The sequence below is a fragment of the Helianthus annuus genome, chromosome 12 (genome assembly GCF_002127325.2).
Source record: "Helianthus annuus cultivar XRQ/B chromosome 12, HanXRQr2.0-SUNRISE, whole genome shotgun sequence".
Classification (NCBI taxonomy): Eukaryota; Viridiplantae; Streptophyta; class Magnoliopsida; order Asterales; family Asteraceae; genus Helianthus; species Helianthus annuus.
The window spans coordinates 15,234,481-15,259,230 of record NC_035444.2 but is presented as its reverse complement, the minus strand read 5'-3'; the positions used below and the strand labels follow the sequence as shown (position 1 = coordinate 15,259,230).

Below are 24,750 nucleotides of genomic sequence, written 5' to 3'. Positions count from 1 at the left end.
TTTTTAATTAAAGGTGCTTGAACCATTCTATTAAGACAACAAAATTATTTTCATTTTACAATATTATGATTTGTGTCTCTGGTCAAATTTTATATGTAAAAAAGATTTGAAAATATATATGTAAATTTGTGACTTGATACTTGTCATACTCATTGAGTGTGCAATATAATGAAGACTCGAGATGTCAAGCATGTAGATGTATAAAATGCAATATAACGAAGTATTCAAAGCAACCAACTCCACTAATATGGGATTAAAGGTGTTGGATTTCTAACTAAACTAGGTTTGTAGCCTATGCGCGCGTTGCGGCACACATGGGTTTAACTAAGACAAAACAACATGGGGTATTTAAAGCAAACACATTCAAATAGAACGAAGCCTTCAAAAACGTAATAAACAATTATAGAACACGAACAAAGAGACTTTTCTCTATATATATTACCATAACACGAACACGCTTGCATTGATCAATACTCCATGCAAGTGAGAAAATTTAGTATGAGTTGATTAACCTAACTTGGGAACTGTTCGTGAACAAAATGACTTTAGGACCATTTACACCTAGTTGGCAGGTATATAATTTTCATATTTGGCACATACTTCTTAACCTCCCCACTCTTCAAGTATTCCTCGATTCCGATTCCTGGGAACTTGAGCACATAATTATCTTCGCTCATGGTCGACAGTGGTGTAACCTCAACTTCGGATCATTTACACCTTGTTGTGGAGTTCCAGTTTTCTTTACAAATGACCTATAACAGTTAAGAATATTGAATTATTAGTTATAGAGAAAAGATAAAAAGTCCTCAAATTCAATGAGCATGCATTAGAACTATATCAAATGTTGAATAAAATTACTTGTACATGAGGCAACCAAAGGATAAGTGTACCGAATATCATATATATTTGGTGCATGGAGAGAGTATTTGTTGGGCCTCAATACATTCCTCTGTGACGTCATCACACAATTTACAGATTCAATACCATGTTATCACAAATTATATATAACCCAGGTAAAACTTAATTATTATACTTTAGAAAATCAAAACCCTTAGATTGAAATGAGCTATATTCCCAAGTAATGACCTCTGCAGATCATGAAATCAAAGTATTGTGTTCAAGTTCTTTATCTAGAATTAATTTACCTAAAACTGGTTCAGGGCATAGCAGATATTTTTGTACGGGTTAAACTGGGGCAGGCTTGGGCTACCTGCACATGTAAAGGCGATTTAATAGAGGTATTATACATTGAGTATAGTTCAGACGACTTTTAACCCGGTTCTCAAATCTTCTAGTTCAACAATCAACACGTATCTGGGAACCCCAAAAACCGAACACATTCATAGAATTTTTTTGTTTGAAAGGCAAACGAGGATCAATTTTATTTTAATATATTAATTTTCTGGAAAAAAAATAGAATTAAAAAAATAATAAAATTCGAGTTAAACGGGGAGGGTTTGGATCAACCGTTAATATTCTGGTCGTGTTTGGGTTCATATGTATGACATGATTTTTAGGTTCGGGTTGTGTTCGAGTTCGTCTAGATTTTTTGGGTTCAGGTCAGGTTGAACCCGCCAACCCTTTTTTGTAAGTAAACTTAGCATACTAACTATTGATTAATAGTTGAAGTATTTTTTTTGGGAAAGAAAGGAGTTGAGCCAACCCCTATCCATATCGACTCATACCAAAATGCTACTCGGTTTGACTGTTCAACCTAAAGCCGTTTTAACCAATTTCTCAATCTATCGTGACCTGTCCATTTTTATACCTCTATCAATAACCATTCCCTTAATTCCAAAAAAGAAAGATTATTTTTTAAATACAAAAGAGGCTTTGTATATCTATTTGACACACCAACCATTTATTAGAAAACGTTGAAATTTTCAAACAGAAAGCGTGTCAACCTATACCAAATAAGAACACCCTCACCTGTTTTGCTTTGTACCAAAAAATTCCAGTTGTGACCCAACCCCATTTGACATGTTATCAGCCAAACTACTTGACGTGCCATTTTAATGCCTTTACCAATAACTATTTAAAAAAAAGCATCATTAAAGATAGTTCTTTTTACCTGTAAATTATCAAAGACTGCTAAGTGTGACCAGCATGCGCCATATGTTGAGCTAAATCATGAAGCAAGGGCAGAACCCTTGGTGGTATGAGAACCAGAGGATTATAAACAACTTTTTTCGGCAATGGTGGGACCTGTCTGGCTATTAGAAGGGTTCTTGCCACTCGGATCTGGTGATCCTGATGATGCCAGAATTGGCTAGACAATCATACAGCCAATCGGGTTCCACGGGCTTGCTGAAAAGAAAATCATTTTATGATAATTAGTTAAGTATTCATCAACATTGGGGTGGCAATTTGTGACGGGTTCAACCCAACCTGAACACGATCTGTTTACCTAATCGTATCGAAAATTTGAACGATAAACCAGATATGTATCCGTATGACCTGAGTACACCAGATATATAAACAGGTTGTCGGGTCAACATGTTGTAGCCAGGTTGATGGATATAAATTATGCGCCTATTTTAACTGAGAAGCACGTGATGATCTGTGGTTTTGATTAGTCTAAGAACCCAAGAGATTTGGGTGTAAGATACTGCTTAGGATTCTCAATGACAGATATTCATGCACGATCGACTTATGAGAAAGGAGTATGTTGACTTTCATAAGTATACCAATAAACAAAGAAAGAATAGTATTGAAAGTACCTTAGATAATGGTAGTTCGGTTACATTTGATTGCACAAATGAGCTTTCCATAACATATGGGACCCATTAAGTCCTTTCAAACATGCATCAGTAAATATTGTTCCTGTGATACAAACAAAAAATCGACACTTTCTGAAGTTCATGCTGTCGATTTCGTATTCCAAAATAGAAAGGTCCAGCGTGAAGGTAAGAAAAAATAACAACATATATTGGCTAAGATGCAACAACTTTAGCAAAATAATTATCTAGTTTGCTGCTGCAAGTTCAATAAGAGAACAAAAGCACACTATAATACACATGGGTTTGCAACTCACACTTAAGTCTTAAGCAGAATAAGACTCAATAAACAAACAGGTAGCAACGAATAGAAATAAAAATCAGTTAGGACTTACGCCATTGAGAGTGTAGCTGAACCCTTTCCAGCCTATGCCACCACAACCTCCGTGCCACCATCTTGAGTTCTTTTTGTTATAGCAACTATCTCTTCATCTGATAAGTTATTTGCTTGTGGTGTAGCCTTCATTTAAAAGCATTCATGAGAAAAGCATTCATGAGAAAAGCATTAATGAGTCCCATAAACCAACAATTTATATACAATGTATCCATGTTCACAAGCACTACATTTGGTTCTTGTGTACACTTTTACCTGTGAAGATGAACCAAGAGACCTAGAACCCTGCCATACAACCTCAAAAGTCTTTTCATAAAAAAACATGTGTAAGAACAAAGCAAGCTATGAAAGTATCTTGTGAGGGAAAACGAAATAGGTACCAAGTTAGTTCAAAATCATCCGCCTCGATTGTTTCGCAAACGCTGACTGTTGTCAACGCCACTTCTTTCGATCCAAAACACCCAAAAATCTTTCCACCACCATCAGAAAGCCATGCTCTAATTCATCAAAGTCATAACATTATACCCCAAAATAACAACAATTTAAACACAGCTAATAAAATAAATTTATACAAAAGCACAACAATACAGACCACATGCTTCCTCTGTACTTCAAATCATAATTTCATTTCAAATTTTAGTAGTTTGGGATAAAAAACAAAATATCATGTTTTTACATTGACGTAATGTTTATAATATGATTTGTAAAAGACATTGAAAATAAACTTCTATCAAATGTATTATTTTTTTTATCAAATTTATATACAAGAAATCTGAGGTTGAAACGAACATAAAAGTAATCGGTAAAGAACAAAATTGAAAAGAAAGGTAAACAGACCATTCTTTCACCCATCTTTGTAGGCTTTTCAACTTCTGCAACCTCCATGTTCACCATTTACCGACCACCGCCACCTCCAACACAACAAACATCATCACCCGCCACCTCGAAGCTTATCGGGGTCGTGTTATCAACCAGCCACCTAGGTGAGTGGCTAGCAGGTTCAACTGTTCATTCAGTTGAGCTATTAACAGATATTAATAATAATTTTGCATTACTCGATAATTAAAAATGAAGAGTTATTTATACAGATGGTCCATATGATAATGTTATATTACGATTTTAGTCCAAGGTTCTCATAAATTATACTTTTAGTCTCAACTATATTTGGTTCATGACAATAAAAGTAAAAGTTAGGAGTGTCACCAATCAATTTACCCATATAGGTTATTATTATTTGTCAATAAGTCATCGTTTGGATTATCAAAATCAATCTTCTAATATGTACAACGTTTGATTCATATATATTGTAGGGCATTATAAAAAGCGCTAACTAGAGCTATTATTCAAAAAACATGTTTCATGAATCGTGTATTAATACTATTATGTGACTCTAATTTTGTTAGATTTGTTTGGGCTTTTAGAGTGGAGAATATAACGTATATTACTATTAAATACGTCACAGTTTAAATTATTCAATTAATACTTAGTAAGCTCACAGAGTCTATTTTCTAATATCATATTGTTAAATACGTCACAGTTTAAATTATTCAAATTCAATTTGCTTCGATGTATGCACAATAGAATATTTATCTCAGTTTCTATAGTTTAACTAAATATCACATTTCTCCTCTATGTGTTGTTTGGTTCAATGAATGATGGAATTCATAGTGGAATTAGAATTAATTCCATTAAAAGTCATGTTTGGTTAGCATGGAAAGTAATTTGAATTGGAATTCTTTCCATAGCTCATGGAATTTTGTAAATGCTTCCATCATTCTCACACCCGATATCTTATTTTCACACCTCCTTTTACTTTATTTCTCTCTCTCTCTCTCTCTCTCTCTCTATATATATATATATATATATATATATATATATATAGGTAGAGGATCCTGTAAAAAGTGCTCAAAGTGTGAGAAGTGTATTATAGCACTATATATAATACTATATAACACCATATAAATACCGTATAACAATATGTAACAACATATAATACCATATAACACTATGTAACACTATATATCATTATATAACAAATATAACACTATAGGTTGTCTGATAGCATGTCTATGATAGATGTATAGTGTTATATTTGTTATATAATGATATATAGTGTTACATATTGTTATATGGTATTATATGGTGTTACATATTCTTATACGGTGTTTATATGGTGTTATATAGTATTATATATAGTGTTATAACTTCTCACACTTCTCACACTTTGAGCACTTTTTACACTATCATTACCCTATATATATATATATATATATATGTATGTATAGAGAGAGACAGAGGAAGTGGTGTGTGAATATTAACTCGCCTTTTGCAAATCCTTTCATTGGAATGTTTCAAAATGACAAAAGAGCCCCCATATCCTTCATATCCTATGGACTTCTTTTTCATCATAGGACCTAATCAATAATCAAAGTCATCAAACTCTTGATGGAATCAACACCTACCAACTCAGCTATCACAGGAGAAAACCAACTATCAATACAAACATGAGAAATTTGAAAACGGTTGCTATAAAAATGTCCGTTCATACCCAGATAACCGATTGATCTATCATTCAATAGAAATGTGTTTGTTTGATCGATTGAGATTCCAGGATTGGAATATATATTTGGAACACAATTTCATTTTAACGGTGATGAACAAAGAACATTAGATCAATTAAATAGAAAAGAACGCGAAGGTTTAGTTAGTGAGGGCTTGATGGGACACACTGGAGGACATGAAAATGGAAGCATTCATCTCCCATTAAATATTCAAGAAAATGTATATGCAGGAAAAAAAGTTATGGATACACCAAAGAACATGAAAATGGAGATTAGGTTAAAGAAAATGGAAAAGTGGCGTTAAAAGAGGAAAAGGGTAATTTCTTCTTTTTGATTTTCTAACGTTCTAATTCATTCATCTCATTTACTATCTACACTTTCGTTATTTTTGACAGAATTAATTATCCTACAAATTCCAGTTTTTCAGGTGATTTCAATTCCCTAAAAAAATATTTTGTGAATCAAACGACCCCTAAATGTATCTCTAAGTTTCATTTAGTCTACCATATCACATTCGCTATCACTATCTCTATTTTACCCACATACATTTATCTTATTATATGTTCTCTTTCTTAGATACTTACAAACATTTGTAGAGATGATTAATAGTGAATCAATATATTTGGAGAATTATTATTCATAAAACTCTAAGTTGTAGAGATAAATATGGAGATTATATAGAAAATAATTCAAACGTTGAATATGAAGATAAAGATAAAGATTTAAATGGTGAATGCTCTAAAAGATATCATCTATAACTTAGGACACACATCGCACCATTATATGAGAAGTTTAGATCTAAATAACCCACATAAAACAACAACGATGGCAACAACAACACGAAAATTTCCCTTAAATGTCAAATAAAGGTTTTCAAATTTTTCGTCGTAAATTTTTAGGACAAATAAGTTATATACACATATCTAATTAGGTTGAACCCACTATATACATCATGACCGTGACATGGTATAACACCTTAGGCAAATCACGCATCGGTTGTGGACAATAGAGACGTTGGGTTCAAAACACATGCCCCACCTCAAATATTACTAACGTGTTTTGGGCGAAATTGTGGATCTTATCAGAACTCCACGGTTAAGCGTGCTTGAGGGGGAGCAGTATGAGTGATCTTCTGAAAAGTTTCCACTTGGACAACCATAAACAAATATGTAAGCTCCTTATAGTAAAGTGGACAATTTTGCTGGTACAAGAAGCCGAATGTTACATAAGAATTTCATTAAAAACAACTTTTTTCTTACATATGATAAAAAAATAAATACTTGTAATCATATTCCATATTCTTAAATAGAGATAACAAATGAATCAAAACCTAGCAAGAATATCTGAAACATTTGAGTTCTATTTTAAACCGGGTATGATATTGGTTTTAAAATATCGTGGGTTTGTGAAGAATATAGGGATGGTAATGGGTTGAGTTCGGATCGGATATTGGTAATCCCATACTCATACCTGGTTGTAAAATCGTGTTCCATGCCCGATCCAATAGCCGTCGGGTATATGTCGGGAAATTACTCATCGGGTACCGGGTATACCCGCGGGTATCGGGTATACCCATTAGTTTGTTAAAAAATATACATTGAGATTTCCAAATACATATTTTACTATTATAATTATTATATAATTTTATTTATGCAACAACTATTATAAATTAAAATATACATTATATACATATAAGTTTTAGTATAAATTAATTATAACTTTATAATATTTATACACATATATGTATATACTTCACAACATACAAAATATAAATACTATCATCAAATACATATGCTAAAAGAAAATTTATTTTTTCATATTATGAACATACTAAAATAAATCACTAATAGATAAGGGTTAATGAAAAATAAAAATATAGATTAAAAACCTCGGGTATATAGTTTGGGTAAACGGGTATGTGGTTTCGGGTAATCGGGTCGGGTATCACCTAATCCCATACCCAACCCATACCCGTGAAAATTTTTAAAACTAAACTCATACCCGGCCAAATACCCGTCAGATATCGAGTATACCCGTCCCATTTGTGTCGGATTTCAGGTATACCCGTCGGACTCGGGTATTTTTGCCATCCCTAGAAGAATATGGTATTAAGTGATATATGCCTCAAAACCCAGACACAAATATATGTATCGAAGCAGAATATATTCAGAATATATTGATCTGATATATAACCGTAAAGAATATTATAAATAGTATTATGAACATGTTATTAACTTAAAAATATTATATAACTGTTAGAAATGTAATTGATTATATTTAGTATTCCAACTCAGGTTTTCAAAGGAGTTTTAAGATCGTGTTTTTATTATCACATATGACGATAAACATGTATATTCGGTACCCATGAATCAGATGAATATTGATTAACAGGTAAGCGCCATGTATGCGACATATTTTTCTTACCGACTATGGAACTGAGATTTTCAAAACTCCGTCCATACTCGAGCCACTATCATCCCTATGTTTAAAGTGCCTTATTCTTAGTCTTGTGTGAAATAATGTTTTATGTCCTTAGCCGTTCAAAAAGAAAATGTTTCATGTCCTCATATTTTGTTGGCTGGTAAATCAATATATTTATTTGATGGTAACAAGCTTGTTATTCAATTGTTTGTAAGCTCTAACTATAGTATGTATATGTGTATGCATGTATGAAAAGACAACTTGAATCTATATCTATATATATATATAAATGAGATGGATTTGGGCTATGTGGCATTTGTATTTGGCCATCTAGGCTGATGTGGCAATTTGATTTAGGAGGGAAATCCCATTTTGCTTTCTACAATCACGATTCCATGAAAAAAGAGGCGGGATCCGGATTTGATTCGGGTCACCCATCTCTCAAATTCGGATAGTATATATTCTCTTTCTCATACACACAACGTATTACATCCTCACCTTCCTGAAACCCTAGATCCCAAAATACTCTGCTCTTCTTTTTCTTTTCCATTGTTCAACGATAATAGAAGGTATGTTTTTAGTTTCATTCCTTTGTGATTTTTATTGTTCAACGATTTAGACGCATCATTTATTCGTTTCCAATTCAGGATTCAACACAGGTCGCTATGTATTATAAACCTTTATGTAATAATACTAAAGATTGGTGCCATGGATGTTAGGGCTTGATGTTAATGACATATCTGAAGATGCAAGACAAGATGAAAATGAATCCTTATTCATCGATCAATTGTGTAAGTGCTAATCTTAACCCTTTGCCAGTTAATCATTTTTCCGTTTTTTCAGATCTGAAGAGAAAAAGATGACGGCGAAAAGGGTTTCTTCGTGTAGTTAATTCATTAAACCGTTGACGTTTTTGGATTCGTAAATCATTGGTGTTCTTTATTCTTCATATTTGAGGTTCAGTTGTTTATTCTTCACCAGTATTCCTTTCGTTTTAAGTTTTTTTTTGCTTGGGTTTCTTCATTATTTTGATTTTTAAGATTTAATTATTTTTTAACAAAAAGTTGTTTTTCAATTACAGAGAAGATAGTTACTACTGGGACGAAATCTACTACAAAACTGGAAATAATGGCTTTAATAGGAATGGTTATGTGTTGATAAACCTATTTAATTTAGATATGTGCTTTTATTTAGATTTCATGTAAATAATGTCATTTTGAATTTGATTATTGTTGGCTAATCGGTCCGTGTTTTTGATCCGCAGTAGTCGAAGTGGAATTGTTGGTGTTACCAAACCACGTTGTGTGGCGGTTTCCGCAAACGCAAGGTAGGTGACTTTTGGGCTTGATGTTGGTCTCTCGAAGGAGGTCAGTTTTCAATTTAGGCATGACAAAAGGATTGAAGAGAGTTGTTCTTTCAAGTTCTTTGCTGGGCTTTGAGCCCTGATTTCAAAAGTTGAAGATATTCTGAGCTCTGATTGCCTATGACTCCAGGCATCTAAATGAGTTTTTGTGATTCAACTGTTGATTTGTTTGTATTTCATGTTGATGGTTAGTTAATTGGTTAGTTGAATTGCGAATTTGATTTGGATTTGCTAATATCACACATGCGTTGCAAACCCTTACTTCAAACAAATCGTCCTTCTGTTAGTTTCTGGTCCACGATTGCCACCGGTTTGAAAATCCTCTTTATGTACTTACCTAATTTTAAAGTTCAAACACATGATGAATTGGCTCAAAGGAAACCGGACCTTGAAAAAGACAAACTGTGTAGTGTTTTTATGTTAGCTTCTTTGGAGCAGGCCTTACTATGATGAACCTGATGCAAATCTAAATAACATCAGGAAGAACAAGGATTCTTATTTCTCTCATCAAGGAATTGATTACATGTTTTTGTTGTTTGATTTAGGGTTGTTCACAAGCCGAGCTGAATTATGGCAGATTGATTAAAAAATCTTTCCAATCTGTCCGTCTACCCAATCTGAATAACTGCTCCGAGCCTCCTATGACCTCTGTGAAGGTAATGTTTAATTTCTTGATTTTTCGATGAAACAGCGAGATCTCAACGCCGACAGCTGTTGATTCTTCATATCGGCAAATATGAACGAGAAGGCTGACGTCTCCAAGGAGCTCAATGCGAGGCACAGAAAGGTCTAATTTTTCATCTCTTACCAGATGTGGATCAGTTGATTATGTTTGATTATTCGTAATTAAAGCCAACTGTTAATTTAGGATGAGCTGATTTTTTGTGATTTGAATTTTTTTTTTCGTTCTTTTGAATTTTTTAGGACTAATGAGTGAGGCACAGAAAGGTGTAATTTTTCATCTCACACATGTAACGGACAACCTCCGTTAAGGTAATGTTTCGTTTCTTGATTTTGTTATCTGACATGCTTATACGTCTTCTAGATTGATTGTGGGTTAAGAGTGTGTGAGTTTTTTTATATAGTTTTGACAGGAATGGCGTAGATGTTTGCACTCAAGGTGTTCGATGATTTGTCTTTGTCTGTGATGGCTATGAAAGGAGGGTCAACATTTTTTGTCTTCTTTAGCAGGCCATCAACGGATTTCTGTACTTCTTACATGATCTTTTTTATTCTTTTTCTATAAATTATGTTTTTGTTTTGAGATTTTTGTGGTGAATATTGATTGTGGTTTTGAATTTTGCACATAACAAATCAGATATAGAACGTTGAGTTCATGCTGTCATTGATAAATTTGCAGACCGGATGTAAAGGTGACTTGGTGTAAGATTTTTTTTATATACAAAAGATTGCTTTGGTAATTTTCTTTTATTTGTTTTTAGGATTTGATAATTTTTCTTTTATTTACAGCTTTTTGTGAAGATAGGAAGTTCCACAAGGGCCTAAAGAGAGTCCTAGGGGCCTAAAGAGAGTCATGAAGGACCATGACAGTTCGTTGGGCTAATGCCACACTTTGTTCCTCCACGTCATGGTAGGTTTAACATGATTCAAAGGGCTTTGAATCTTGGAGTTAATGTTAAAATGATTACAGGTTTGAAAGATTATATGATTACTTCGTTTGCTAGAAAAATGACATGGATATGTGGATAACAAACATAATGTTAATATTCACGAAGTGGTGTTTTGGTTTTATTTTCTAAAATGTTTTTTTTTCGGTTTCAGTTTTGAACGGGTATTTTTTAGCACCTATCTTATTCCCGGCTCTAATCCAATCTATAATACCTTTACGGCATACGCATTTGTCTTTTCACATTCAAAAAACCCTTAATCGTAATTTGAAGGAAGAAAGCAATAGGTATGTTTATATTTTGATCATTAAATTTGTAAACTAAAGGCCTTTGATCTTTTTATCATTTATATACGTTCATATTTTTGGTTAGGAACCGGATGGCGGCGGAAGGTGGTTCGGCAGGGCTAGGGAGACGACGTATTGGAGGTTGTTGGGACCAAATTAAGCACGTGCCACAGCCTGGTAGCTTTCTTCACACCAAAACCACAGAGAACACCCAACAACCGTTTCACTGCCTCGCAAAACCTCTCCCCAGAGGCTAAGTGTTGCAGTTGCCGACCACGATCATCGCAGGTGTGCTCCGGCAATTAGGGTTTCAGCCGTGATGGCTAGGATTCTGGTGACCCTAGATGGTGCAGTGGCGGTGGCGGTGGCGTTGGCAGTGGCGTAGACATGGTGGCATGGCTGCTGGCGCTGTGGCTTCTCTGGTTTCATTTTTGACTTTCGTGAGTTTAATTTACCGTTTAATTATTATTGTTGTTGGTTTGTTTGCGATTTTTGTTGATTTGATACGTTGTGATTATAAGTTGTTAATCAGTTGATTTGTTGAGTTTATGCGAAGTTTGTGTTTCGACTGAATGGTTAAAGATTTAGGGTTAATTGATATTAGGTATTTCACTTAGGTTAAACATAGTGTTTTTGAACTACACAATCAAAAAATCTTGGTAACAACTTGAAGCGTACGTAGTGTTTGGTACACAATAATAAGAGTTGTGTGTGGTTTTTACGCACTTGAAATGTAATGTGTAAAACGCTGAGGTGTGGATGCAGTTGCAAAGGTGGATGCATCTAAACACACGTAGCAATACAAAAAGAAAAAAGTGACATGGTTGTAGATTTCTTTTTTAAAAAAACAAATAATTCTTTTTTTTTACAATGTTTTACGTTTTGCCCAATTTTCAGGCTACTTCGAAGCTCAAGGGATTTTCTCAATTTTCCACATAGTGTATACCAAACAAAAATATTTCAGGTTTGGTTCCCACTCTTTAGCTTCGTTTATTTGGTATACGTCAAGTTGATCTCCTTGGAAGGCGGTGGTTAATCAATTGCAATGACGAATTGTGTACTAAAATATAAAAATAATATGGGAAGATATGTACTTATAATATAATTGAAGAATGAATTCTTGAATTAACTTCATTACGTGAAAACTAGCATGTTAGTACATTGACAACTTATTATTATGTTATCCCCTCAAGAAATAGAATAAAAAATGATAAATTGCCTGTCAACATATGATTTAGTTGCAAGTTTGGTTCACATGTTGCTATAATCATCCAGATAGAACAAATGATAATTACATTATTTTTTGTTATGGTTTGGAGATTGGATCTACCTCTAGAAAACTATATTTGAAAATAAAAGTATTTTTTTAGTAATATAAGGTTTAGTATTGATTTTTTCCAGTGATTTACTAGATTATGGATACTGAAGGTAGCAGTTGTTAATGCTCCAGCCTTTGGTGACATTGCTATATTGACCGGAGGTAATCCCACAAACATCTTTATATTTTCATTAACATTTTAATAAATAAAATGGAATGAAGTCCAACCTTTTTTATCCCATATATGCACTTTATCATGAACATTTCAGCTTACGTAGCCTAAACCGTTAAAGGAATACAGAAAACAAAGAATCACAGTTTCAGAACAAAGTCGATGTGGTGGCGGAGACACCAAAACAAAGCCGATGGAAAAAGGGAAAGCTTATAGGTCGTCGAACTTTTGGAAGCATTTATGTTGGATCTGGATCTAACAAGTATTTAAATACCATGTACTTAGAATTTCTTCTCATATGTTGCATACTTCATACGCTAATAAGAAATACTATTTCATCCTTTAATAGAGAAACCACAGCTTTATGTGCACTGAAAGAATTTGAATGGTGCCGAGCCCCGGCGTCGGACGTTGAAAGATCAGAGCTGCAGCAAATGGTGGCGGTTTTGGATTCTGTAGCTATAAGCGAATCGGTGGATCGATGGACTTAGGGTCTGGATGGGCCAGGATGCTTTACGGTCAAGAGTCTCAAAAATGTCTTGAAAGAGGCAGGTCGGCTAGCAGTAGTATGCAAGTTTTGGTGGAATAGTTAGGCCTCTAAGAAGGTGGGTTTGGTGGCTTGGAGGGCAGTAATGGAAAAGCTTCCGACTTTCGTTTCGCTGCAGTGACGAAACATCAATGTCCCCCCTTTTATGGTGTGTGTTCTATGGCGATCTCAATGAAATGAGTACATCTTACTGTCATGCGCCTTTGCACAAACAGTCTGCCAGGTTATTGCCCAGTGGGGTAAGCTTCATATCTCTTTTGCTGCAGACCTATCCCATTTGCTTGACCTTCATAAATATGTGCTGGGATCCGCCAAGAAGAAGAAAGTTATATGGGATCTTTTTAGTTACCATGTGGAGTTTGTGGAAGATGCGGAACAAGGTCTTTAACCAAGGGTCGATTTGCATCACGAGTATCGTGCATGAGTTTAAGATCATGAGCTTTTTGTGGATTTGGCATTGGACTTAATTTAGTTCCCTGGGATTAGTGGAGTAGCTTCAGGGTTGATAGTTATGTATAGTTGTTAATTCTACTGTTGGTTTTTTTGGTGGGGTGGGCCTTTGGCTTTGTTGGTATTTTTTTTATATTGGTGTACTTTGGCTAGCTGCTTGCTGATTTTTGTTTTATAATATTCTTTGTTTGTTGGGCTTTTCAAAAGAAAATCTTAAAAAATAATTTTAATCAAAACAAACATTCTTAATTTTAGGATGATATATTGATATAAATAAGTTATAAACGTACCTATAGCTCAAGTTTAACTTATATTTATATTCAGTAATGTTACTCTTTGTATATTATCATTATTCTATTCCTGAGTTACAGTAACATCATACGTTTTTTAGCATGGTTTCAATATTTCTTTCCTAATCTACTGGTCTTAGAAATTTCAATTACAAACGATAGCCCAATAAAGCAATGCCATGATGTCTATATTCATATGTAGGGATGAGCAAATGGTACTGCGTATCGGTCTGGAACCGGTGCTGAATTTTCCAAACCGAAATATTTTCGGTACCGATTTAGTGCTGACATTTGAGGTTTTCAGTACATGTATGGCATGTTACTGGTTTTACCTTCAAATACTGATGCGTACAGGTACCGAACCATATCGTACCGGGTATTTTTGGTCTCAGTATCTATTTTTTAGAATTTTCGATATTTGTATTTTCGATATGGGTAAAGGTTTGGTACCGAGCTCATCCATATGCATGTGTCATGCTTAAAGTATTACTTGAAAATTCTATATTGTATTGGTTGAATTATATATTTCTAAGACCAGTTGATTAGAAATATATGTATGTAAATTTCATGCTAATCCTTTACTTTTCAACTCACACACTATTTACATATATGTAAATTCTCAGACGAACCGTCTAATTTCATATACAGTAAAATTGATATTTTACATATGTGTTAATCAATAATTTAAAAAATGCGTGACAATTCATACTTATCATCAGTTTATATATTTTATCATCTATTTACGTATTTAATGATTTGTGATTTTTTTATTCATTTTTTTCGATTCATTTTAATTTAATATTTACGTAAGTAATGGAACTTTCTTTTATTTCAAAGTTTATGTACTCTAATATATTCCTATGTGTTTTAACGTGTATAAAATCATAATATTTATATCAATGGTGATAATGAAGATAATGTTTTAACTTTCGCTCTAATATCGATGTTTTACTATATTTGCAGTTGGTTAGGTCAAAGTGGAACGGGAGTGTTAGGAAACCAGGGTAGTATTGAGAGCTGAAACACCTTTTGGGAATGTCGGCTGACCTTTGTTTCCGATTCAGTTAAATAGTGGTATTGAATTCTAATCTTAAATTTTAAAGTTATATGCTTTGAGGTTGAAGTATTTGTATCCGCTTTCGACTTCCATCACTCTACTTATAAGAACCACTTTTTCACATGTCTATTTCTGTAATGTTTTTCAATATTCTTTATGCTTTACCATCCATGTCATTTTACTATATACGATATCGTTGTTTAAACTATGCGTATATGTATAAGGCTTTCAAAACTCCAACAAACTTACCAAATGACCATATATTTTAGTATATTTTAATGTAATATGTACTTTTAATGTATATGGTGGATTTTCATTTAGAAGTTTAAAATGATTATAAGCATCTCCAACTTTGATCAAATAAGAGTTTGATTTTTGTATTTTCAAAATTCAATAACTATAAGGTAGACCCATGTTATTTAGAAAATAATAATAAAACATTTGTTTGTACTTGAGAATGACGTGTATCACATGTTAAGCAAGAAATTAGGGTTCTAATAATTTAACATTATATTAATAATCATATAAACAAATAAGATCAAGTTTGTTTTGTTTGTCTTGATAAGATCATTTTATTTACTTCATAAAACCGGTTCAGTTTATTCATTTTGAAATTTGATTACTTCGTGAAATTTGATTAGTTATTGTAGGCTTAGTGACTGGAATATTGTTGTAGGATTTTTATTGTTTAAATGTATATGTTTAAATCTATAAACGAATCCTAAACATAACATTCTAATTCATATTCAAATACTTATCAATCCATAAATAAATAATTAAATATAGTATTTAAATTTTAAAAACTAATTCAAAATAATGTTGACTAACGTCTAACGTCTAACACGCTACTCTAATTATTGGTATACTATGAAAAAGGAAGTTCACGGGTGATAACGTTTATCGTCACATATCGTACATTTTATAAAATATATGATATGTGATGTTGTTTGTATAAAATATAGACAGTTTTTGTTCAACTACGGGTGATAAAAATGGAAGTTTCACACATTATTCATTTTTAAAAGTATATATACAATTGTTTAATAAAATATAAATATCCAACCCGTGAGTATTCACGGGTGATAACCTAGTTATTACTTGAACCAAAATTCTAAACCAAAAACAACATTGTACATATCAGCTGAATCTATAGACGAATCATATGGACTAGCTAGTATGTAACGAGCCAAATATATTAATATTATTGAAAATCAAACAAGTCAAAATCAAGGGTAAATTACATTTTTCGTCCTTTATTTTTTATCGAATCGCAATGAATGATCTTTAACTTCAATAATTACACTTACAATCCTTTATTTGTAAAACTCATTACACCGTAGGTCCTTTAGCACTAACCTCGTTAAAATTTTCAGTTAAATCCAGTCATGTGCATTGCACATGAGGGTAGATTCGTCTTTTTACTGTATTAAGGACTATTTGTGTAACAAATATGTTTTGCTCTTTAATCCATGCCCTCTCTTTCTAAACTCTCTCTATAAACTGTTTGCACTAGAACCATTCAAATCCGCCACACACCACCGCCTCCATCTCGATCCACCACACCGTCACATTACCTCCGTCCACCACACCACACCACACCTCTACCTCCATCTAATTAAATAAAATTCAAAAAAGCACAACAACATTCAAAATAGATGCTCTGCATAACCTTCTTAATGTAGTCAAAGTTCATTCGTGACATTCAAAAGACACAATTTTTAACCAAAAAATGATGTATTGATAGAGAATAATTGTTTTCTTGCCTTCTCATTCCATCGACATCCTATATATATTACAAGACTTCTCCATATTTTTGGGAGATATATATTCTAATTTGAATATAATATTGATACAATATTTATCTCTAAATATATCTAATCTATTACACCCCCGCAGTCGAAGCGAGAGGAGGCCGAATACTGAGACTGGATCGAAAATCATCAAACAGAATCTGTGGGAGACCTTTGGTGAAGATGTCTGCAATCTGATAACGTGAGGGAACATGAAGAACACGAACGGTACCTCGTTGCACTAGATCACGAACAAAATGAATGTCGAGCTCAATGTGCTTAGTGCGTTGGTGCTGAACCGGATTACCTGAAAGATACACCGCACTAATGTTATCACAATAAACTAGGCTGGCCTTTGGTAAGGGTTTATGCAGCTCTAGAAGAAGATTACGAAGCCAACATAATTCGGCAACTACATTTGCCACACCCCGGTATTCAGCCTCTGCACTAGACCGAGAGACCACTGCCTGACGTTTAGATGACCAAGATAATAGATTAGGACCCAAATAGACACAGTAACCCGAAGTTGAGCGACGAGTGTCAGGACATCCAGCCCAATCAGCATCAGTGTATGCGCGTAACGAGAAGTCTGTGAAAGAACCTAGTGTCAGACCAAGAGAAGAAGTGCCCTGGAGATACCGTATAATGCGTTTTAATGCATTCCAATGATCCATACGGGGTGCGTGCATATGCATGCACACCTGCTGAACAGCATAACTGATGTCAGGTCTAGTGAAAGTTAGGTACTGAAGAGCACCTGCAAGACTGCGGTAAAGTGTAGGATCCTCAAAAATAGGACTAGATGTGGCGCTGAGCTTGGACTTAGTATCAACCGGAGTGGCAACCGGCTTGCAAGAATGCATTCCCGCACGTTCAATGATGTCCTTAGTATAGGATTGTTGAGATAAAAACATGCGGTTGTGTTGGCGAGTCACGTGAATGCCTAAAAAATGACTCAAGGGACCGAGATCTTTCATGTCAAATTCAGCGGCAAGCCGTGCCATAATATCAACCCGTAATGTTTCATTAGAAGGGGTGAGAATGATATCATCAACGTAAATCAGTAAGTATGCAACGTCATGACCATGAAAATAAATAAAAAGGGAGTTGTCACACTTACTCTGTTGAAACCCGATGGTTAACACAAAATCTGTAAAACGTTGATACCAAGCTCGGGGAGCCTGTTTTAACCCATATAAAGATTTCCTTAGACGACACACATAATCTGGGAAATGACGATGCGGAAACCCCATGGGTTGATACATATAGACAGTTTCACTCAAATTCCCATGAAGAAACGCGTTGGTGACGTCCAACTGATGAATGGGCCACTTCTGAGATAAGGCAAGAGTCAAAACAGTCCGAATAGTGGCAGGCTTAACAACTGGACTGAATGTCTCACCACAATCAATGCCGATCTGTTGAGTGCTTCCATCACACACCAACCGAGCCTTATACCTCTCTAACGAACCATCAGACCTAAATTTATGCCTAAATAACCACATACTACGAATAACATTCATGTCAGGCGTACGTGGGACTAATTCCCACGTCTTATTTTTAATAAGAGCATTAAATTCAGCAATCATGGCATTGTGCCATTCCGTAGTGGACAGAGCTTCTTTGGGGGATTTCGGGATGGGAGTGATAAGGGAAGTATGAAGGTTAAAGGGTTGTTTGGGTTTAGAGATCCCGTCCATAGAGCGTGTACGTATGGTACGGGTTGGTGGTGGAGGGGGAGGTGGAGGTGGTGGTGAAGTAGCATTAGGTATAAGCAGTTGAGTATGAGGAACGGGAGGTGTGGGGGGAGGAGCAGTGTTAGGAAGTCGAGGACGCCTAGAATATGTTCTGAGGACAGAAGGATCGGGTGAATTCGGTCTGGAAGGAGCGAGTTGTGAAGTGGGATGGGAGTGGGAAGGTGTAGTTTGGTTGGAAGTAGAGAAGTGGGGTGGGTCGTGAGGTGGAAGGGGGCTGGAAGGTTGGGCAGTTGAGGTTGGTCCACGAGGTGTAGTAGGGGCGTTAAGGGGGTTTGGGTTGAGGGAAGTAGAAGGGACGGTGTGAGGCCAGTAGAGTGGATGGAGTGGGTTGGTAAGGAATTCGTAAGTGTGAAGGGAGGGTTTTGGTCGATTGGCGAAGGGGAAGGTTGATTCGTCAAAAATGACATGACGGTTGATAAGGATTTTATTGGTGGCTAGATCAAGACACTTGTATCCACGGTTATTAGGAGGATAACCGAGAAATACACAAGGCATGGAACGATGCTCAAGTTTGTGAATGGTTGTATAAGGTATAAGCGGGTAACACAAACAACCAAACACGCGTAAGTGGTCATAGGACGGGCGGCAGAGGTAGAGGCGTTGGGTGGGAGAATGGTAGTTTAGGAGTTTGCTGGGAAGAATGTTAAGAAGGTAAGTGGCAACTTCAAGAGCGTGATGCCAGTAGGTGTTTGGTAGGTGGGAGTGAGCAAGAAGGGTGCGGATGATGTTATTAATAGATCTAATTTTGCGTTCGGCTTTGCCATTTTGAGACGAAGTATGAGGGCATGAGAACCGAAAATGCATGCCATGTTGGTTGCAAAGTTGTTTAAATTGGAAGTTAGCATACTCTTTTCCGTTGTCACATTGAAAATGTTTAATTTTGCGTTCAAATTGTGTGGCAATGAAATTAGAGAAAGTAGTGAACATTGAGAAAACTTGTGATTTATTACCGATTGGGTAAGTCCATAAGAAATTAGTAAAATCGTCAAGGAATAATATGTAATAACGGTGATCTCCGCTACTTAAAATAGGGGAGGTCCAAAGATCACTGTGAACAATGTCAAATGGCAAAGAAGTGAAATTAATTGAATCCATAAACGGCAATTTAATATGTTTACCAAAGACGCACGATTGACAAAATTGAGATTTCAAAGGTCCAAAACTAATAGAACTAGATTGTTTTAATGAATGCAATAAATTAGATCCCGGATGACTGAGTCTTTGATGCCACGTGTCTTGAGTGATAGCAGCAAACGTGGTCGGAGAAGTGAACTTGGTGACTTGTAGGATCTAGCGTGTAGAGATCACCGGAGCTATTGCATCGTAGGATAGGGGTCCGGGTCTTGAGATCCTTCACAAGAAAACCAAAAGGGTCAAACTCAACAGAAACATGATTATCAGTTGTAAAGCGACGAACTGAAAGCAAATTTTTGATTAAGGATGGGGCATAAAAGACATTGTTTAGTTTAAATGGAGGAAAAAGGTGGGGATAAGGTTTGGTTACCGTGTCCATGTACGGGAATGGTGTTACCATTACCTACTAAAATATTACGAGACATGCTGTTATTAAAATAAGACGAGAGATTAATCAAATTGTTAGACATGTGATCAGACGCACCTGTATCCATAGTCCGGTTTGGATCATGCTGGTTCAGCGACATATGGTGAAGAGCCTGTGTGATGTCCGTTGGCGTGTGGTGGTCAGCGAACGAGGCGACCTGACTAGCAGCATAGTTTTGGGCTGGACGTGGACCTAGCAAGCCTGGGCCCGAGTTGTTGGACTTGGGAAGTGTTGGGTAAGGGCAAGGTGGGACAGGCCATGTGGCCCAAGATGAAGGGAAATAACCAGTTGGGCCGGCCCAATAATTATGTGGGTTATTCCAGTTCTGACTAGTTGGTCCATTCCACGGTTGTCCAGGGGCAGAAGAGTTGTAGTTCGAGTTACCGCGTCCCCGAGTGGCGGATCCACGGCCTCGGCCTCGGCCTCTGCCGCGGCCCCGGCCACTCCCACGTTCAGAAGATTCGTTGCGATTATCAGAAGTGGTACCTCGATCATGATCCCGGTGTTCCGAAGTGGCGTTAAGAGCGGTACTAGCATGTTGAGCAGCTTGTTTTGCTTGATTAATCTTGCGGGTCTCTGCCATGCACAACCGAGATCTGGTGTCATAAAAATCCGGAAGAGGCTTTGTCTGCTGGATGATGAGTGCAACGCTCTCATATTGTTCGGTAAGGCCGGTGAGAATTTGCAAAACCAATTGTTCGTCCGTGACAGGCGAGCCAACGTTCGTGAGTTGATCGTATATTTATTTCATTGCTTGACAGTAAGAAGACATCGATGTGAACTGATCAAGGCGGGTGTTTGCAAAACGATTATTGAGATCAATCGTTCGAGTTGCCTTGTTATCTTGAAAAAGGTTTGAAAGAGCCGTCCATGCATCATACGCTGTCGTGTTTGGCTTTAAAATTGTGTGGAGAAGATCTGGGGATATAGTCCTGTATATCCACTGCAAAACTATTGAATCAAGACGCTCCCATGATTCGGTAGGTTTTTCTTTTTCCTTGTCTTTATCAGAAAAAGTAGCAGAGGTGGTCCGAGGTTGGAGATGGTCGTAGACCTGAAACGCCTTACATTGAATCTTGAATAGTTCAGACCACGAAGTGTAGTGTCCGGGTTCAATGTCTAAGGTGATTGGGATGAGTAGTCGGATGTTAGATACGGTGACTGCGGGGTGGAGAGGGGAAGCCATGGAGATCGATGAAAGGCTGAGAAGGGATTGATGAAGGCTGAGATAAAAAAGAAAATTGGAAGTGTGGGTGGGAGGAAGGAACGTATCAGACTCTTGATACCATGATAGAGAATAATTGTTTTCTTGCCTTCTCATTCCATCGACATCCTATATATATTACAAGACTTCTCCATATTTTTGGGAGATATATATTCTAATTTGAATATAATATTGACACAATATTTATCTCTAAATATATCTAATCTATTATGTATGATATTATTAGTTAATGGCGTACTGATTTTACTATTGTTTTTTGCTTTCTTTTTTAAAAAGACATTTTTGGGTTGGGGGTACTTTATTAACAACATACGGTGTGGTCGTGGAAATCTGACATGGAGTCCGGTTCATGCTCACCAAACCATCTCGTGTCTGGCATTGTGTGTGGGGCGACAAGATTTTCACTGGCGTAGAAAGCAAACGAGGAGACGGCATGACACGTTTGTGTTGGTTGGTTTAAACTAGCCATTCAAAGGCCAGTTTGATTAGACAAAAAAAATCTTTTTTTAAACCCGGTGTATAATCACTTCCTTCACCTCATTTTTTTAAAAGACACACCAAATTAATCCATTTCTCTCTTCCCAATTACATATTCACTCCCATTTTTAACATAACTTTTTTTTAAACGAAAGGCACAAGTTCGTCATTCATCTTTTATTCTCGTTAGATGACAAGGGACCGCAACAACAACAACAACAACAACAACAACAACCATACCCAGTAAATCCCACAAATAGCAATGCTATTCATAGGGTCTGGGGAGGGTGGGATGTAGACAGACCTTGCCTCTATCCCTGGGGATAGAGAGGCTGCTTCCAGAAGAGACCCCCGGCTCCAAAACGAACCACAAACCAACACATCAAGTCAAAGAATACAGAAAAAAGAAGTCACCTACACCAAGCTAGTGATCAGATTGACACAGTATAATGTAAATCGTGTATAATAGCATAGAACATCATTCGGGCATGTACACAAGAAGTCAATCACCGGTTAAGTCACTTAAAGAATAAGAAAAACTTACGTCCCTAAAATACACCTAAGACCTTCCTGCAATATCTTCTAGAAGTCCTTAACCCTAATCCTATGCCTCCACGAATTCCTATCTTGGACCATGTCCTCGGAAAGATGCAACTCTAGTAAATCATGCCTAATCTGCTCTTCCCATGTCAGTTTGGGTCGGCCTCTTCCTCTCCTCCTCTCCACAGTAAGAGTTTCCACTACTCTAACTGGTGCTGTCATTTGCCCCCGCTTCACATGCCCAAACCATCTCAATCTCCCCTCCTTAATCTTATCTGATATACTAGCCACTCCTAATATCTCCCTAAAAACCTCATTTCTTATCCGATCCAACCTCGTGTGTCCACACATCCACCTCAGCATCCTCATCTCTGCTACCTCCATCTTGCGCGCTTGTGTCTTCTTGATAGCCCAACAGTCTGTTCCATAAAGGATAGCTGGCCTAACTGCTACCCTGTAAAATTTCCCCTTTAATTAAAAGGGTGGTATATTAACTAGTAAAACTCTAATTTCTCATCATTACTTATTGTAATCCAAAATCTTACATCAAGAAACTTTTCTTTACCAAAGACCAAGCTTTCTTTAGTTTAAAAATCTGAAGGGCTCAATCAAGTATAGGGTTCATCTCATCTCTTCACTGGGTCTGTTTATTTTTAGTTTTTTACTCAAAACCTCAATTGAATCCGAACCCAACCGAACCTCAATTAGAGAATACTGAAAATAAACCTGAACCTTATATGGGTCGGTTATTAGATCACTTTTATTCTAACCAAAAACCCAAACATCCTAACCCAAAAAATCCAAAACACGGGAAAAACCTAAATGCTTATATTGTCAAATAATATTTGAATTTTGATAATATTTAATAATAGAAATTTCTTTTTTGTCATTTTACATGTAAACGGTAAACCCAAGAACCGAACCCAAATAACCCAAACTTTAGACAAGTAGATTATCGGGTCATATTTTCCTCCCAACAAAAAACCCAAAACCCGGAAGAACACAAACTCCTTCACATCAGATTCCCCAACTTCAATCTAACGGCCATCTAAAACCATCTCCTTACGTGTAACAATCCCAACTAAACATCTCCCACAACAGAAACATACGCGTAGCACCAGATCACAAACACATCCCCTTAATACCATCATCATCCTCAAACTCTTATCCAGAACCCAACCCAACCATGTCTCTCACCCTCAACCTCCCTCTCTCCCAATTCAAATCCCTCACTCTCTCCACCCCATTCCTCCATGGCACCACCACCATCTCCACCACACCCACCACCACCACCGCCCCAACCCACCACCGCTCCACCCTCCTCCCCATCCGGGCCATGAGGTCTCTCCAGGGCCGCGTCATCTGCTCCACAAATGACAAAACTGTGAATGTTGAAGTTGTACGTCTTGCACCTCATCCAAAGTACAAACGTAGAGTCAGGAAGAAGAAGAAGTTTCAAGCTCATGACCCGGATAACCAGTTCCAAGTTGGGGATATTGTCCAGCTGGAAAAGTGTAAGCCGATTAGCAAGAAGAAGACGTTTCTTGCAATCCCGGTTCCGAAAAGGGCTGAGTCGAAGAAGGAGCTTGGAATTGCGTTAGAGTCTGAGTCTTCTGAGCAAGTCTAGACTCTAGAGTGACAAGGTTTGATGTTTTTGTTATCATTGTCGTGTTTACTGAATTACTTTGGAAATTGAGCTGGTTCAGTGTTGTTGATGAAGATTTGTTATGTTTTGTTTTGTTTAATCGTTGTGATGTTTGATCAAATGAAACACATTTCGATTGATTAAATATAATAATTGGGAATCGTAGTAGAATGCAGGCAAGGTGTTTGATTAAATGCGTTTGAGAGATATATCAGTTTGTATCCTGTTGCCCAAGTACTTATATGAGTTACTAGTTTGTTCACTTTTTTATTTCAGGCCAAAAATGTATCACATTCTCGAATATCTTGAAACTTGTCATTTCAGTTAAAAAAAAACTTACCCCAGTCAAGAAACATAGTTAGCTCAGGGGTAAAATGGTCATTTTACATAGTGGTTTGGAGTGGTCGGAAGTATGTGCACAGTGGAGGGTATGTAAAACCTCCGAACAACTCTAAAATGACAATTTTACCTTTAAGCTAATTGTGTTTTTTTACTCTAAAATGACAATTTTACCTTTAAGCTAATTGTGTTTTTTTACTGGAGTTAGTTT

The 24,750-nt window shown here is 36.2% G+C and overlaps 2 protein-coding genes and 2 long non-coding RNA genes across 40 annotated transcripts; 2 read left to right on the top strand and 2 right to left on the bottom strand.

Moving 5' to 3' along the window:
* Positions 1-902: 902 nt before the first annotated feature.
* Positions 903-3,995, bottom strand: LOC118484808. The gene is made up of 7 exons (XR_004874524.1): positions 3,949-3,995; positions 3,492-3,608; positions 3,113-3,237; positions 2,721-2,823; positions 2,072-2,307; positions 1,146-1,210; positions 903-949 (listed from the first exon to the last, which is right to left on the bottom strand). It is a non-coding gene; the product is annotated as an uncharacterized LOC118484808 (long non-coding RNA).
* Positions 3,996-8,533: 4,538 nt separating this feature from the next.
* Positions 8,534-14,056, top strand: LOC110894226. 37 transcript variants are annotated; one of them, XR_004874518.1, is made up of 15 exons: positions 8,536-8,662; positions 8,813-9,050; positions 9,175-9,239; positions 9,358-9,420; positions 10,002-10,243; positions 10,381-10,449; positions 10,542-10,664; positions 10,775-10,839; positions 10,927-11,047; positions 11,239-11,371; positions 11,457-11,811; positions 12,269-12,335; positions 12,784-12,851; positions 12,991-13,123; positions 13,211-14,056. It is a non-coding gene; the product is annotated as an uncharacterized LOC110894226 (long non-coding RNA). The 37 variants fall into 37 exon arrangements; XR_004874511.1 differs by having other exon boundaries at positions 12,959-13,123; XR_004874517.1 differs by having other exon boundaries at positions 8,566-8,662; positions 8,741-9,050.
* Positions 14,057-21,055: 6,999 nt separating this feature from the next.
* LOC110892496 lies at positions 21,056-21,499 on the bottom strand. Its single transcript, XM_022139656.1, has one exon. The coding sequence runs from the start codon at positions 21,497-21,499 to the stop codon at positions 21,056-21,058; it is 444 nt and encodes a 147-aa protein (XP_021995348.1).
* A 2,221-nt stretch (positions 21,500-23,720) lies between these two features.
* On the top strand, positions 23,721-24,394 carry LOC110894228 (30S ribosomal protein S17, chloroplastic). The gene has a single exon (XM_022141421.2). The coding sequence runs from the start codon at positions 23,742-23,744 to the stop codon at positions 24,180-24,182; it is 441 nt and encodes a 146-aa protein (XP_021997113.1). The 5' UTR covers positions 23,721-23,741; the 3' UTR covers positions 24,183-24,394.
* Positions 24,395-24,750: the final 356 nt, after the last annotated feature.